The sequence below is a fragment of the Enhydra lutris genome, unplaced genomic scaffold, assembly GCF_002288905.1.
Source record: "Enhydra lutris kenyoni isolate GAN:26980312 unplaced genomic scaffold, ASM228890v2 scaffoldscaffold10, whole genome shotgun sequence".
NCBI classification, from domain to species: Eukaryota; Metazoa; Chordata; class Mammalia; order Carnivora; family Mustelidae; genus Enhydra; species Enhydra lutris.
In genome coordinates this window covers 44,388,103-44,405,010 of record NW_019154094.1, presented here as the reverse complement: position 1 = coordinate 44,405,010, position 16,908 = coordinate 44,388,103, and the positions used below count along the sequence as shown (strand labels likewise).

At 36.9% G+C, this 16,908-nt stretch overlaps 1 protein-coding gene across 1 annotated transcript in view; it reads left to right on the top strand.

Annotated features, from left to right (window-relative positions):
- The window catches only part of LOC111144228 (chromosome unknown C3orf20 homolog), a 76,356-nt gene that overhangs the window by 40,382 nt on the left and 19,066 nt on the right, over positions 1–16,908 (top strand). Inside the window, exon 10 of the mRNA XM_022498440.1 lies at positions 390–642. Coding sequence (XP_022354148.1) covers positions 390–642 — 253 coding nt within the window. The remainder of the gene's footprint in view (positions 1–389; positions 643–16,908) is intronic.

The following is a 16,908-nucleotide window of genomic DNA, read 5'->3' as shown; positions in this document are numbered from 1 at the left end:
CAGAGATATAGGGAACAGCATTCTCAGGGAAGAGAACAGTATGGATGCATTGTGTACCCAGCCTGTATGAGTTCAATGGAGGATGCAGAGCTGAATGAAACACAGACTTCTTGGTGGAAGAGGGATCTCAGTTGGGTCTTGACGAATGAATAGAAACAAGATTGATTTGTTCCTACATTCAGCCAGCATTTACCGAGGCACTAACTGTACTAGGGTTGAAGCTCTGTGCCAGAGAGTAGAGGGGAGGCAGTCCAGCCAGAGAACATGCAAGGGTGGAGGAGTGGCGTGGAAGATGAGCTGAAGGAAGGGCTACTGATATATAGAGCTCCACGGCAGGGCAGGAAAGGTTGGGCCATGAGGGAGAGTGACGTCGTGTCTTCTGTTAACAGGGCTGTTCACCATAGAATACCCGGTTAAGGAAGAGACAGAAATCAGTCGAGCCAAGGTAAAATCGAGTCCCTATCTTGAGCGGAGCATCAAGCCAATTTCATACCCAGGAGAAGCTGTTTTATTACGATCTCAGTCAGCCCGACCTGAATCCTCAACTGGAGAGTCTTTGAGGGAAGAGCATGGGTCTGCTTCTATAAGCCCCACTCGGAGGAAGAGCATCAGGATCCACGCCAAAGCCGTGGTCACACCCAGGTGGGCTTGCGCCAACATTTCTTTTGGCCTCCCTGTGTCAGGCATGGTGATGGGCAGTAGTCTCACAATGGCGAACAAAAGAGATGAGACCCCTCCCTCTGGGAGCTGAAATGTTAGGGGCAGGAGAAGATAGACAATAAACACATGAATGAATGAAGTCATTTTAGATAGTGATAAGGTCTAGGAATTAAGTAAATCAGGGTCATGGGTTAAAGCAGAAGTTGGCAAACTAGGGCCATTCACCAAATCTGGCCCCACTGCCTGCCTTTTTATGAGTTTTTACCTTTTGAAATGCTTGCGGGGTAGGGGGGGAGATCAAAATAAAATTAATGACATGCACAATGATAAAAAATTTAAATGTTAAGATCCATAAGTAAGGTGTTATTGGAATAGCCATGTCCACTCATTTACATATTGTCCATAACTGCTTTCCTGCTAAGGCAGTAATGTTGAATAATTATGACTGAGACCATCTGGCCTGCAAAAACTAGAATATTTGCTATCTGGGCCTGTATAGAAAATGTTGACTAATGTCAGGGGTGGGAAGTGAATGGGAAATGGGGTGGGATGTGCTAAAGGACATAGCCAGGCCAGGAAGGCATTTCTGAAGAGTTAGTATTTAAATGGGGACCCAGGGTGAGAGATGAGAAATAGGCAGCCACAGAGGAGGATGGAGAAGGAACAGCAGGCAAAAAGGGTAGAGCAAGCAGAGACCTGCGACAAGAACATACCACCATGCTGGTATGTGTGAGGGAGAAGAAAGACCAGTGCAGAACATGGTGATGAAGAGGGGCCAGGGCTGTGAATTGAAGATAGAGAAGTAGGCAGGAGCCAGATCAGGTGGCCTTGTTAGTATTGTAGAAAACCATCCCATAACTTTAAGACAGGAAGTGGTATCATCTGACTCATGGTGTTTTTTAACTTTAAAAAATAATAATAATAAAATATATATATATTTTTTCTATTTTTCTATTTTAATTTTATATAATATTAATTATATAAATTTCAATATAATACTAAAATGCTGGGGAGGAAAGCATTTTGAGGAGCTCATTCAGGTATTTAATATAATATTAGTAGAATATTTCTATATTAAAAATACAGGAAAATAAACAAATCCTAAGTGTATAGCTCAATGCATATCATGACATGAACACACCTTATAACCAAACAAAGGAATAGAACATTACCAGGTCCTTAGAAGTGTGCTCTTGTCCTTGCCCTCCCAAGCCTTCCTCCTGAAAGGGAAGAGTTCTAGCTTCGTATGTTAGTGGGTTTTTTAAAAACTTTACTGAAATGGAACTATTCAGTATGTGTTCTTTGGCATCTAGCCTCTTTTGCTCAACATTATAATTGTGAGTTGTGTGTAGCAGTAGTTTGCTTATTCTCGTTGCTGTGTGGTAACCTATTACTTGAATACACTATGAATTATGCCTCCTAATGTTAATGGATATTTGGGTTGTTTACAGTTTTGGTAATGACAAACTGTGCTAGTGTTAGCATATGTCCTTATTTATGGTTGGTATATGCCTGGGTGTGTGATGGCTGTCCTAGAGTAGGTACATGTCTCACTTGTAGTAGGGCCTGGACATTTTTGACCTGGCCATGTTCTCGGGTGGTGGTATCAAGTTCGACTCCACCAGCAGCAGTGAGAGCTCCATTTACTCCACATCTTCACTATGCTTGATGTTGCCAGTCATTTTAATTATAGCCATTCTGTAATGATGATATGGGCTTTCATTTGTATTTCCTTGGTGACTGTAGAGGTTGAGTACCTTTTGTTTGCTCATTGACCATCTTGGATATTCTCTTTTGAAAATGGCCTGTTTAGCTCTCTCATCTATTTTTCTACTGGTCATGTGCCTTTTCTTGATTTATATTTTGGAGTTTTTGTATGTTTTGTATGTTTTACATGCTGCAAATGATCTTACACTTACTCTGATAATGATGTCTATTGAGGAAGAGAAGCTGGCAAACATAATGTCCAATTTTTAATATTTTTCTTTATAATTAGCTTTTTATATCTTATTCAAGAACTTTCCCTATTCAGAGACGATGACAATATTCAATGAAGTAACTTTTCTAGTAACCTTTTTATTTTAACTTTTACATTATATTTGTCCTCCACCTGGAAATTTCTGTGGTGATGTGAAATAGGAACCAAGTTTTAATTTTTTTTCCATATATAGTATATATATATATATATATATATATATATATATATATATATATATATATGTGTGTGTGTGTGTGTGTGTGTGTATATATATAGATAGATAGATAGATAGATAGATGGCTATAGATATAGATATAATATACAAGTATTCCAATGTATATAAAAGATTGTAATTTCCCCCAATGATTTTTGGTGCAAATTCTGTCAAAAATTAAGGGGCTCTATGTGTATAAATCAGGGGACATTTTCTGGATTCCCTATTTTGCTTCCTACTTGTCCAATCTTTTACCAATACAAAATATCTAACTAAGTATTACAGCTTTATAGTAAATATTGATATACAGGAGACTAAGTACTCAAACTTTGTTGTTCTAAATTTTTTTTGCTATTTTTCACCCTTTACATTTCCATATAATTTATAATCACCTTGTCAGTTTAAAAGATATATCTTACAATTTCAACTAGATTGCTAATGTCTTTGTAATATTGGAGTATTTCAATCCATGAACATGGTATATCTTTTTAAATTAAAATATAATGTATTATTTGTTTTAGGTCTGTGATTCATCAGTCTTACACAATTCACAGCGCTCATCATAGCACATACCCTCCCCAATGTCCATCACCCAGCCATCCCATCCCTCCCATCCCCATCCATTCCAGCAGCCCTCAGTTTGTTTCCTGAGATTAAGAGTCTCTTATGGCTTGTCTCCCTCTCTGGTTTCATCGTGTTTCATTTTTCCCCTCCCTTCACCTATGATCCTCTGTCTTGTTTCTCAAATTCCTACCAGATCTACATGATATATCTTTTTATTTATTTATTTATTTATTTATGTCTTCTCTAATCTCTCTATAGTTTGTAATTTTCAACATAGAGTCTTTCATTAGGATTATTTTAGGGTATTTAATAGTTTTTGTTGCTATTATAAATTATGCTGTTTTTTAATTTTTAAAGATTTATTTATTTTGAGAGAGAGAGGGAGAGAGAGCATAAGCCAGGGGAGAGATAGAGGGAAAGGGACAGAAATCCTCAAGCAGATTCCCCACCAAGCATGGAGCCTGGTGTGGGGCTTGATGCCAGGACCCCAAGATCATGACCTGAGCCAAAATCAAGAGTTGGACACTTAGCTGACTGAGCCTCCCTGGTGGCTCTATAAATTATGTTTTTAATTTAATTTTTCTATTTGTTGCTGCTTACAGAAAGGCAGTTGATTATATCTCGATTTAAATTTACTTTTAATTTACTTCCAGTAAACTTTACTCTTTTTGATGTAAAAGTCTATGAGTTTTGGTAAATGCATAGAGCTGTGTAACCACCACCATAGCCAAGACACAGAATGGTTCCATTACCTCCCAATGCCCACCCCCATATTCCTTCATGTGGTGCCCTTGCATAGTCAAACTCTTCACTCACCCTTAGTCTTTAGCAACTACTGACCTGTTCTTTGTAGCTACAGTTTTGCGTTTCCTAAAATGTCATATAAATGGAATTATACTTTGAGTCTAGCTTCTTTCACTTAGTATAATGCATGCAAGATTTATCCATGTTGTGGCACATACCAACATTTCATTTATTCTTATTGCTGTGTAGTATTCTCTTTCAGGGGGCTTCAACACTATCCCCACATTCAGATATTTACCAGAACTCATGGGATTCAGCATATAGTTGCATGAATGTGTGAGGTTTATTATAATGAAAGGATATGTGATATCCCCTTTTATTTCTGATAGTAATTTGGGTCTTCTGTTTTATGTTGGTCAGTCTGGCTATAGTTTCATCAATTTTGTTAATCTTTTCAAAGAATCAGCTTTTAGTTTCATTGATTTTTCTCTTGTTATTCTGTTTTCAATTCCATTATTTCTGCCATTTATTTTTATCTTCCTTTTGCTTGTTTTGTGTATAAATTGCTTTTTACTAGTTTCTAAATTGTAAGCTTGGATTATTAATGAGGCCCTATTTCCTAATATGTATTTAATTCTGTGAACTTCCTTTTAAGTATATTTTGCCTGAGTTCCATAAATTTTGAAATGATGGATTTTAATTTTTATTCCATTTAAAGTATTTCCTAATTTCCCTGTGATTTCATCTTTGGCTCATAGGTTATTTAGAAATCCAATCTCTAATTTCCAAATGTTTGAGGATTTTCTAAGTATCTTTTTGTTATTTATTTTTAGTTTATTTCTGATATCATCTGAGAAAATATTTTATATGATTTGTATTCTTTTAAATTTGCTAAGATTTGTTTTATGACCCCAGAATGTTACATGTGCATTTGAAAAAAGAATGTATTCTGCTCTTGATCGGTGGAGACTAAAGCAAATCAACAGAGTATCATTGACAAGTGTCAGTAAGGTCCAGTGATAGTGCTGTTTAGTTCTTCTGTTTCCTTGCTGATTTTCTGTCTTCTTGTTCTGTTGGTTACTGAGAATAGAGTGTTGATGTCTCCGAGTATGATTGTGGATTAGTTTATTTTACCTAAGTTTCTTAAAATATGTATGACTGTTGAAAGCAAAAATTATAAAATTTTTGAGGTGTATAGATATATGTCTTCAATATATTCAAATTTTATCCTATTTTTACTTCAAGAATCTTGGAGCCATATTGTTAAGTATAGCACATCTGGCTCTTTTATCATTATGTAATTTCCTCCTGATACCTGGTAATTTTTCTTGTTCTGAAGTCCACTCTGTATAATAATAATACACTCACTTCAGATTTCTTTTGATTAGTATTTGCTTGGCAAAACTTTTCCATTCTGTTACTTTTAATCTATCTGTATCATTATATTTAAAGTATGCATCTTATAAATAGCATACAGTTAGGTCTTATATTTTTATCCAACATGACACTCTTTTAATTGGTGTTTAGACCATTTACACTTACTATAATTATTGATATAGTTAAATTTAAGTCTACTATTTTATTACTTTTCTGTTTATATCTTGTTTTTGTCTTTTGGTTTTGCTTTGTTTTGTTTTTGCTCCTCTCTTCTCTCCTGCCTTCTTTTGACCTGCTTGAATATTTTAAATTTTCCATTTTGATTTGACTATTGGCTTTTTAGTATATCTCTTTGTATTTTAATTTTTCTTTTAGTGTTTGCTTTAGGATTTACATTCTATATGCCTTACCTTAAACAGCCTATTTAAGTTTAATATTGCCACTTTAAAGAAAATGTAGTCATCTTACAACCATCTATTATGTCTCTTTATTCTCCCCCCACTATAGTATGGTTGTCAAATGTATTACATCTACATATATTGAAACCCCTTAACAATGTTATATTTGCTTTCAATAGTCATAAATTTTAAAGAACTTAAGAAAAATAGTTTATTATATTTACTCAGATATTTATATTTAGCCTCCATGTATTTGAGTTCTTTCCAACTTTCCTCTTGAGGTTGAGTTCTAGCTTCAGAGTATTGTGGTCTGAAAATATGCAGGGAATAATCCCAGTCTTTTGGTACTGGTTGAGACCTGATTTGTGACCCAGGATGTGATCTATTCTGGAGAATGTTCCATGTGCACTAGAGAAGTATGTGTATTCCGTTGCTTTGGGATGGAATGTTCTAAATATATTTGTGATGTCCATCTGGTCCAGTGTGTCATTTAAAGGCTTTATGTCCTTGTTGATCTTTTGCTTAAATGATCTGTCCATTTCAGTGAGGGGAGTGTTAAAGTCCCCTACTATTATTGTATTATTGTCAATGTGTTTCTTTGATTTTGTTATTAATTGGTTTATGTAATTGGCTGCTTCCATGTTAGGGGCATAGATATTTGAAACTGTTAGATCTTCTTGTTGGACACACCCTTTAAGTATGATATAGTATCCTCCCTCATCTCTTATTATAGTCTTGGCTTAAAATCTAATTTATCTAATATAAGGATTGCCACCCCAGTTTTCTTTTGATGTCCATTAGCATGGTGAATTGTTTTCTACCCCCTCACTTTAAATCTGGAGATGTCTTTGGGTCTAAAATGAGTTTCTTGTAGACAGCATATCAATGGGTCTTGTTTTTTTGTTTTGTTTTGTTTGTTTGTTTTAATCCATTCTGATACCCTGTGTCTTTTGATTGGGGCATTTAGCCCATTTACATTCAGGATAACTATTGAAAGATATGAATTTAGTGCCATTGTATTGCCTGTAAGGTGACTGTTACTGTATATTGTCTCTGTTCCTTTCTGGTCTGTTACTTTTACGCTCTCTCTTTGCTTAGAGGACCCCTTTCAATATTTCCTGTAGGGCTGGTTTGGTGTTTACAAATTCTTTTAATTTTTGTTTGTTCTGGAAACTTTTTATCTCTCCTTCTATTTTCAATGACAGCCTAGCTGAATAGTATTCTTGGCTGCATATTTTTCTCATTTAGTGCTCTGAATATATCATGCCAGTCCTTTCTAGCCTGCCAGGTCTCTGTGGATAGGTCTGCTGTCAATCTAATAATTCTACCATTGTATGTTACAGACCTCTTGTCCCCAGCTGCTTTCAGGATTTTCTCTCTGTAACGAAGACTTGTAAGTTTTACTATTAGATCATGGAGTGTGGACCTATTTTTATAGATTTTAAGGGGCGTTCTCTGTGCCTCCTGGATTTTGATGCTTGTTCCCTTTGCAATATTAGGGTAATTCTCTACTATAATTTGCTCCAATGCACCTTCTGCCCCCCTCTCTCTTTCTTCTTCTTCTGGAATCCCAATTATTCTAATATTGTTTTGTCTTATGGTAGCACTTATCTCTCTAATTCTCCCCATGGTCTAGTAGTTGTTTGTCTCTCTTTTGCTCACTTCTTTATTCTCTGTCATTTGGTCTTCTATATCACTAATTCTCTCTTCTGCCTCATTTACCCTAGCAGTAAGAGCCTCCATTTTTTATTGCACCTCATTAACACCTTTTTTGATTTCAGCTTGGTTAGATTTTATTTCTTTTATTTCTCCAGAAAGGTATTTTATTTCTCCAGAAAGGAATTCTCTAATATTTTCCATGCTTTTTTCTAGCCCAGCTAGCATCTTGATAATCATCATTCTGAACTCTAGTTCTGACATCTTACTAATGTCTGTATTGACTAGGTCCCTAGCCATCGGTACTGCCTCTTGTTCTTTGTGTGTGTGTGTGTGTGTTTTCTGCCTTGTCATTTTATCCAGATAAGAATAGATAAATGAGAGGACAAAATGCTAAAAGGGTGGCAAAGACCCCAGAAAAATATACACTAACAAAATCAGGAGAGACCTGAAACCAGGGGGAGAAGAAAGGGGGGTAATATATATATATTATATATAATATATATATATATATATATATGAATGACTGGTGAATGGGACAGAGCCACCCACTTGATTTTGGGTGTATTCTGGTCTCTTAGAAGAAACTACCTCCCAAAATTTTAAATAAAGAAAAACATATATATACAAAAATAAGGGTAAACACAATGAAGGGATGGAATATGACTGTAAAGATGAAAATTTAAAAAGATTCTAAAAAAGGAATTGATAAGAAGTTGGTTGGAAAAAGAAAATAAAAAGAGGAGAGAATGTGATCAGGCTGGAGACTAGAACAAAGCCATGCACTAGACTTAGGGTATATTTTGATCTATTAGAAGAAATTGTATCCCAAAATTTTAAAGAAAAAAAATCCTATATGTATACAAAAAATAAGGGATACATATAGGGATATGTATGAAGGGATAAAATATGACTGTAACAATGAACATTTTTAAAGATTTTTTAAAGGTATTGATAAGGTAAAAATAGTTAAAAGTGTTAAAATATGAAAGAGGAAAGGTTAAAAAAATAGAATAAGAAAAAAATAAAATTTTAAAAATTTAACTTTGAAAGACTAAAGGATCATAGGGGAAAAGACATGAATTCTATGTGTTGCTTTCCCCTAGCTCTGGAGTTCCACGGTTCTTGTTAATCAGTGAACTTGGTCTTGGCTGGATGTTCTTGCTGATCTTCTGGGGGAGGGGCCTCTTGTAGTGATTCTCAAATGTCTTTGCCCGAGGTGGAATTGCACTTCCCTTGCCAGGGGCCAAGCTAAGCAATGTGCTTGGTCACTCTAGGTAGCTTTTGTTCCCTGGATGCTTTCTGTACAGCTTTGGAGAATAAGAATGATGATGGTAGCCTCCAAATCTCTGGCCCAGAGGATCCAAGAGCTCAGGGCCCCACTCCTCAGTGTGCCCTCAGAGAAAAGCAGTCAATCTCTCCCATCTCCCTGGTCTCCAGCCACACTCTGTGCTAACCTGGCCTGTGACTGAGCATTTCTATCTCTGGCACACAGCCCCATTTGGTCTCCAAACCCAGCAGATTACTGCAGTGTGCTCCTGTGCCACTCCTCCTGGAGGAAGAAGGTGAATCTCTCTGGACCTGCCACTTGTGGGGTCCCTGCTTGAAGAACAGTGGCCCAACTGCACCTTGGATCACAGTTTAAGGTAACCCTTAGCTGAGAGCCCCCTCCATGGCTCCATCTCTGTAGCCGGCTTCCCCGCTTAGATACCTGGAAGCTCTGCCACATTCAGGAACTCCCAGTCTTTCTGTGACCCTGAGGGTCCTGAGACCACACTGTCCCCACAAGGGCCCCACCCCCACTTAGCCTCTGGAGCAATGTCCCTCAGCAGAGCAGACTTCTAAAAGTTCTGATTTTGTGCTCCGCTGCTCCACCACTTGCTGGGAGCCAGCCCCTCCCCTCACGGTCTCTTTTCCCATTGCTTTGGATTCACTTCTCTGCCCTTTCTGCCTTCCAGGAAATAGTCAATTTTCTGTTCCTAGAATTGCTGCTCTTCTTCTTTTCTATCTCCTGTTGAGTTTGTAGGTGTTCAGAATGGTTTGATAACTAAGTAGCTGAACCCTGGGACCTGATAATATTTCAGTCTTCCACTCCTCTGCCATCTTGCTTCCTTCCCCACTCTTTTTCAAAATTTTTTGAGGAACCTCCATACTGTTTTCCAGAGTGACTGCACCAGTTTGCATTCCCACGAAATGTGTAAGAGGGTTCCCCTTTCTCTGCATCCTTGCCAATGTCTGTTGTTTCCTGTATTGTTAATTTTAGCCATTCTGATGGGTGTGAGGTGATAGCTCATTGTGGTTTTGATTTGTATTTCCCTGATATTGAGTGATATTGAGCATCTGTTGACCATCTGAATGTCTTCTTTGGGGAAATGTCTGTTCATGTCTTCTGCCTAATTTTTAAATGGATTATTTGGTTTTGGGCATTGAGTTTTATAAGTTCTTCATATATTTTGGATAATAACCCTTTATAAAATATGTCATTGGCAAATGTGTTCTCCCATTCCGTAGGTAGTCTTTTAGTCTTATTGATTTTTTCCTTTGCTGTGCAGAAGCATTTTATTTTGATGTAGTCCCAACAGTTTATTTTTGCCTTTGTTTCCCTTGCCTCAGGAGCCATATTTAGAAAAATGTTACTATGGCCAATGTCAGGGAAATTACTGCCTGTGCTCCCTTCTAGGATTTTTATGGTCTCTCGTGTCATATTTAGGTCCTTAATCTGTTTTGAGTTTATTTTTGTGTATGGTGTAAAAAAGTGATCCAGTTTCATTCCTTTACATGTAGCTGTCCAGTTTTCCCAATATCATTTGTTGAATGAGATTGTCTTTTCCTCATTGTATATTCTTGCCTGTTTTGTCGAAAATCAATTGACCATATAATTGTGGTTTTATTTCTGGACTCTCTAATCTGCTCCATTGACCTATATGTCTGTTTTTGTGCCAGTACCATACTGTTTTGATTACTGCAGCTTTGTAATATAACTTGAAGGTGGGATTGTGATACCTCCAGTTTTGTTCTTTTCCAAGATTGCTTTTGGATATTTGGCTTCTTTTGTGGTTCCATGAAAGTTTTAGGATTATTTATTCTAGTTCTGTGAAAAAATGCTGTTCGTATTTTGATAGGGACTGTGTTAAATATGTAGATTGCTTTGGTTAGATGGACATTTTAACAATATTCTTATAATCCATGAGCTTGGAATATCTTTCCAATTTTTTGTGTTGTCTTCAATTTCTTTCATCAGTGTTTATAATTTTCAGAATGCAGGTATTTCATCTCCTTTTATTAAGTTTATTCCTAGGTATTTTATTATTTTTGGTGCAGTTGTAACAATTGGGATTGTTTTCTTAATTTCTCTTTCTGCTATTTCATTATTAGTGCATAGAAATGCAATGGATTTCTGTATGTTGATTTTGTATCCTGCAGTCTTACTGAATTCATTTATCAATTCTAGTAGTTTTTTTTATGGAGTCTTTAGGGTTTTCTATATCTAGTATGATGTCATCTGCAAATAGTGGAAGTTTTACCTCTTCCTGACCAATTAGATACCTTTTCTTTTTGTTGTCTGATTGCTGTGGATAGGACTTCCAGTACTATGTTGAATAGAAGTGGTGAGAGTGGACATCCTTATCTTGTTTCTGACCTTAGGAGAAAATTGCCCAATTTTTCCCACTGAGTATAATATTTACTGTAGGTTTTTCATAAGTGATCTTTATTATGTTGAGGTGTGTTCCTCTAGATGAACTTGCTGAGGATGTTTATCATGAATGGATGTTGTGCTTTGTCAAATTTTTTTTCTGCATCTATTGAAGTGATGATATGGTTTTTATCCTTTCTCTTGTTGACGTGATGTATTGTGTTGATTGATTTGTGAATATTGAATCACCCTTGCATTCCAGCAATAAATCCCACTTGATAGTGGTGAATGATTATTGTTGGGTTTGGTTTGCTAATGTTTTGCAAAGGATTTTGCTGAGGATTTTGCATCTATGTTCATCAGAGATACTGACCTATAGTTCTCTTCTTTTGTAGTGTCTTTGATATCAGGGTTTTGCTAGCCCCAGAATAAATTCAGAACAGCTTTCCTTCCTCTTCTATTTTTTTGAATAGTTTGACAGGAATAGGTATTAACTCTTTAAATATTTGACAGAATTTACCTATGAAACCATGAGGTCCTGGACTTTTGTTTGCTGGGAGCTTTTTGATTACTGATTCCATTTTATTCCATATTTGGTCTGTTCAAATTGTCTCTCTCTTTCTGATCCAGTTTTGAGAGGTTATATGTTTGTAGGAATTTATCCATTTCTTCTAGGTTTTCCAGTTTGTTAGCATAGTTTTGCATAATATTCTCTTTTATCTTTTTTTTTTTAAGATTTTATTTATTTGACAGACAGGTGACAAGTAGGCAGAGAGGCAGGCAGAGAGAGAGGAGGAAGAGGCTCCCTGCTGAGCAGAGAGCCGGATGCGGGGCTCGATCCCAGGACCCCGGGATCATGACCCGTGCCGAAGGCAGAGGCTTTAACCCACTGAGCCACCCAGGCGCCCCATTCTCTTTTAATCTTTTGTATTTCTGTGGTGTTGGTTGTTATTTCTCCTCTTTCATTTCTGATTTTGTCTATTTGAGTCCTCTCTCTCTCTCTCTGGTTTTGTTTGTTTGTTTGTTTGTTTCTTTGTTTGATGAAGGTTTATCAATTTTGTTGATCTCTTCAAAGAACCAGATCTTGGTTTCATTGATCTGTTTATTGTTTTCTTAGTTTCTATTTTATTTATTTCTGCTCTAATCTTTATTATTTCTTTCTACTGGTTTTGGGTTTTCTTTGTTCTTTACTAGCTCTTTTAGGTGTAAGTTTAGTTTGCTTATTTGATTTTTTTCTTGTTTCTTGAGTTAAGCTTACATTACTATATACTTCCTTCTTAGAACTGCTTTTGCTGCATCCCAAAGATTTTGGACCATTATGTTTTCATTTTCATTTCTTCCCATGTATTTTTTTAATTTACTTTTTCATTTCTTAATTGATCCATTTATTATTTAGTAGCATATTGTTTAAACTCCATGTATTTGTAGTCTTTCCAGATTTTTTTGTTGTTTATGATTTCTAGTTTCATAGCATTGTAGTCAGAAAAGGTGCATGGTATGACTCCAGTCTTTTTCAATTTGTTGAGACTTTTTTGTAGCCTAATATGTGATCTATTCTGGAGAATGTTCCATGTGTAGTTGAAAAGAATGTATAGTCTGGGGACGCCTGGGTGGCTCAGTTGGTTAAGCAGCTGCCTTCGGCTCAGGTCATGATCCCAGCGTCCTGGGATCAAGTCCCGCATCGGGCTCCTTGCTCAGCAGGGAGCCTGCTTCTCCCTCTGCCTCTGCCTGCCATTCTGTCTGCCTGCACTCGCTCTCTCTCCCTCTCTCTCTCTGACAAAAAAAAAAAAAAAAAAAAAAAAAAAGAATGTATAGTTTGCTGTTTTGGGATGGAATGTTCTGAATATATCTATTAGATCCATTTGATCCAATGTGTCATTCAAAGCCACTATTTCCTGTTGATTTTCTGTTTGGACAACCTATCCATTGATGTAAATGGAGTGTTAAAGTCTCCTACTCTTATTGCATTACTAATAATTACTTCCTTTATGTTTGTTATAAGCTGCTTTATGTATTTGGGTGCTCCCATGTTGAATGAATAGATATATAGTTATATTTTCTTCTTGTATTGTTCCCTTTATGATTAATTATATAGTATTTTTCTTGGTCTCTTGTTACAGTCTTTGTTTTAAAGTCTATTTTGTCCAGTATAAGTATTGCTATCCTGGGTTTCTTTTCAATTCTGTTTGCATGATAAATGCTTCTTCATCCCTTCATTTTTAACCTGCATGTGTCTTCAGGTCTGAAATGAGACTCTTGTAGACCATTACTTTAAATTTTTGATCAGGTATATTACTTATCTCCACTTTGTTTAGGTGTCTTGCTGTGATTTGTCCTATTCTTTCATTTGGGACATATTCCTCTGCCTCTTCATTGTGTCTCATTTTTTATCTCTTACTGTGTGTTAGGAAAGTCAGCTACATCTCCTGCTCTCAAAAGTAGTGGTCTTATGAAGAAGATGTCCTCTGGTGCCCCGCTATGCAGTGTTCCCTATTCACCAGAATTGGCACTTTAGGACTGTCTAGTGTATTTGTTCTGTGTACCCTGCTGTTGTGGCTGAGCCACTTTGCCTTCAGTCTAGTCATCTGCAATGGCTCTCTTTACCTGTTGTGGGCAGGGTTTAGTTCCTGGTTGTTAATGGGGTCTCCTTGGGCCTGAGTTAAGTCAGACCAGGCATTTTCCAGAGATGCAGTAGCATCGATGTACAGGATGCTTTCCCTGTGTTGTCCCCTGAGAAGCTTTTTTTGGTGGGCAGGGCCTGTAGTCAGACCTTTCATCTACTCCCAGCCCATTGCTGGGCCACAGTTAAACTGGTGTGGGTGGTAATCTTCCCCTCTCCCTAAGAAAGGGTCACTTTGGAGTGGTGCCAGTCCTTGTTGGGACTGCTTGCATGTTGCCAGCCATGTGGCACTGCTTTGGATGGGCTCTAGCCAAAATAGTATTAGTGGGAGCCTCTCTGAAGGAGAATACAGGAATGGGACAGTGGTGTTATCAAGGTCTGAGAAGGTTTGCTATGGGAGGGGACCTACAGCCCTTGGAAACCATGGCCTGCCACGTTAAAAGAGGTGTATCTGCAGAAGTGTGTGGGGGTAGGGTGCACTGTTAGCAAGTTTGGTAGCAAATGTCAGCATGTTGGCACTGTGCTTGCTAGTTGTAGCTATCTGTGTGTCTAAGCTGGGGGTAGGGAAGGGAAATGGCACTTGCCAGCTTCTTTGTTCCTGGAGAAGTCTCCCAACAATGACAGCCCCTTTAGTACACACTCTGAGATTGGTAAACAGATCTCCCTCCCATTTATCTTGGGCAGTTTTAAATGACTGCTTCTCTGCTGTATCTCCATGGGACTGTTTGTTGTGCTATCTCTTTAAGGGCAGGGACTCAGTTTCCTACTGTCCTCTCCCAGCTCTCCCAGAGCTGAGCTCACTGATTTTTAAAGTTCCAAGTGTTAATCCCCACTGATTGTAAGAACACAAAATTCAGCTCATCTGGTTTCTAAAGCCAAATGTTATGGGGATTTTTCTTCCCTGTGTGGGTTCCCTGTGATTCGGGTGCCTGATGTGAGGATCTATTTCTTTCCCCTTCTTCACCCTGAAGGGTCCCTCCCTCCCAAAACAGTCTTGAGGGTCCATTTAGTTTCTGACCATGTTTCCACTCTTCCCGTCCTCTTTGTTATGGTCATCTCTCTACATTTAGCTGTGGATAGTCTATTTTACCAGTCTTTGGGTTGTTTTCTGAATCTATTACATCTATATACACTGATATGGGTGTTATCTAGTTGTATCTGTGGGACAGGTGAGCTTAAGATCCTCCTACTCTCCCATCTTGTGCATTTATTTTATTGTAAGTGAAGTCAAGCATCTTTTATAATTTCTTTTTTCAATTTTTTATTGTGGTATAAAATGCATGTAAAATAAAAATTATACATCATATTTAAGTGTATTCATTTCAGTGGTATTAAATACACTCATAATGTTATATGACAACCACCACTGTCCATCTCAGAACTCTTTTCATCTTATAAAACTGAAACTCTGTCCCCATTAAACACTAACCCCTCGTTTCCTCTCCCCCAGCCTCTGGCAACCACCACTCTATTTTGTTTTTATGACTTTGACTACTGTAACTACTTTATATAAGTGGAATCACACAGTATTTTTTGTGTGTGACTGGCTTATTTTATTTAGCATAATGTCTTCCAGGTTCATCCATGCTTTGGTATGTGTCAGAATTTCCTTCTATTTAAGGGCTGAATAGTATTCCATTGTATATATAGACCACATTTGGTTTATTCATTTATCTGTTAATGGATACTTTTAAAAACAATTTTAAATTTTCTTTTAAAAAGAGAGAAAGGAAAAAGGGAGAGAGAGAGAGAGAGAGAGAAACAAACCATAAGAGACTCTTACTGATAGAGAACAAACTGAAGGCTAATGGAGGGAGATGGGTGGGGGATGGGCTAGATGGGTGATGAGTATTAAGGATTGTTAAGTATTAAGGATTGTTAAGATGAACACTGGGTGTTGTATGTAAGTGATGAATCATTGAATTCTCCTCCTGAAACCAATATTGCACTGAATGTTAACTAACTAGAAGTTAGATAAAATTTTAAAAAGAAAAAAAAACCAAACACAATTTCTTTCAGTATTTTGTAGTATTCATTATGTGAGTCTTTCACTATCTTGGTTACATTTATTCCTAAGTATTTTATCTTTCTTGATGCTATTATAAGTGAAATTATTTTCTTAATTTCCTTTTCAGATTGTTCTTTACTAGTGTATAGAAATATAACTGACTTGTGCTTGTTAATCTTTTATCCTGACATTTTACTGAATTTGCTTATTAGCTCTTATTGTTTGTGTGTGTATGTGTGTGTGTGCTCTTTAGGATTTTCCATATATAAATCATATTATCTGTGAATAGAAATAGTTTTATTCCTTATTTCCAACTTAGATGGCTTTTATTTCTTTTTCTTGCCTAATTGCTCTAGTTAGAACTTCCAGTACAGTGTTGAATAGAAAAAGTGAAAGTGTACATCCTTGTCTTATTCCTAATCTATAAGGGATAAAACTTTCAGTCCTTTAATGTTGAGTATGATGTTAGCAGTGAGTGTTTCATAAATGTCTTTCATCATGTTGAAGAAGTTCCCTTCTAATCCTAGTTTGTTGAATGTTTTTGTCGTGAAAGGGTGTTTGAATTATCAAATTTTTTTCTGTATCAACTGAGAGGATCTTGTGGGTTTTTTATCTTCATTTTATTAAGGAGATGTGTTACCCTGATCGATTTTTGTAAGTTGAACCCCCTTTATGTTCCTTAAGTAAACCCTGCTTAGTCATGGTGTATAATCCTTTAATAGGCTGTTGGACTTGGCTTCCTAGTATTTGTTTCATTGAGAATTTTTACATCTATATTCATAATGGATATCCACCTATATTTTTCTTTTCTTGTCTTTGGCTTTGTTATCAGGATAATGCTGCCCTCAGAGAATGAGTTAGGAAGTGTTCTTTCTTTCCTGTTCCACTTTTTAGATGAATTTGAGGACAATTGGTGTCAGTTTTCAAAGTGTTCGGTATTATTCAAAAGTAAAACCATCTGGGGGCACCTGGGTGGCTCAGTGGGTTAAAGCCTCTGCCTTCGGCTTGGGTCATGATCCCAGGGTCCTGAGATCGAGCCCCACATCGGGCTCTCT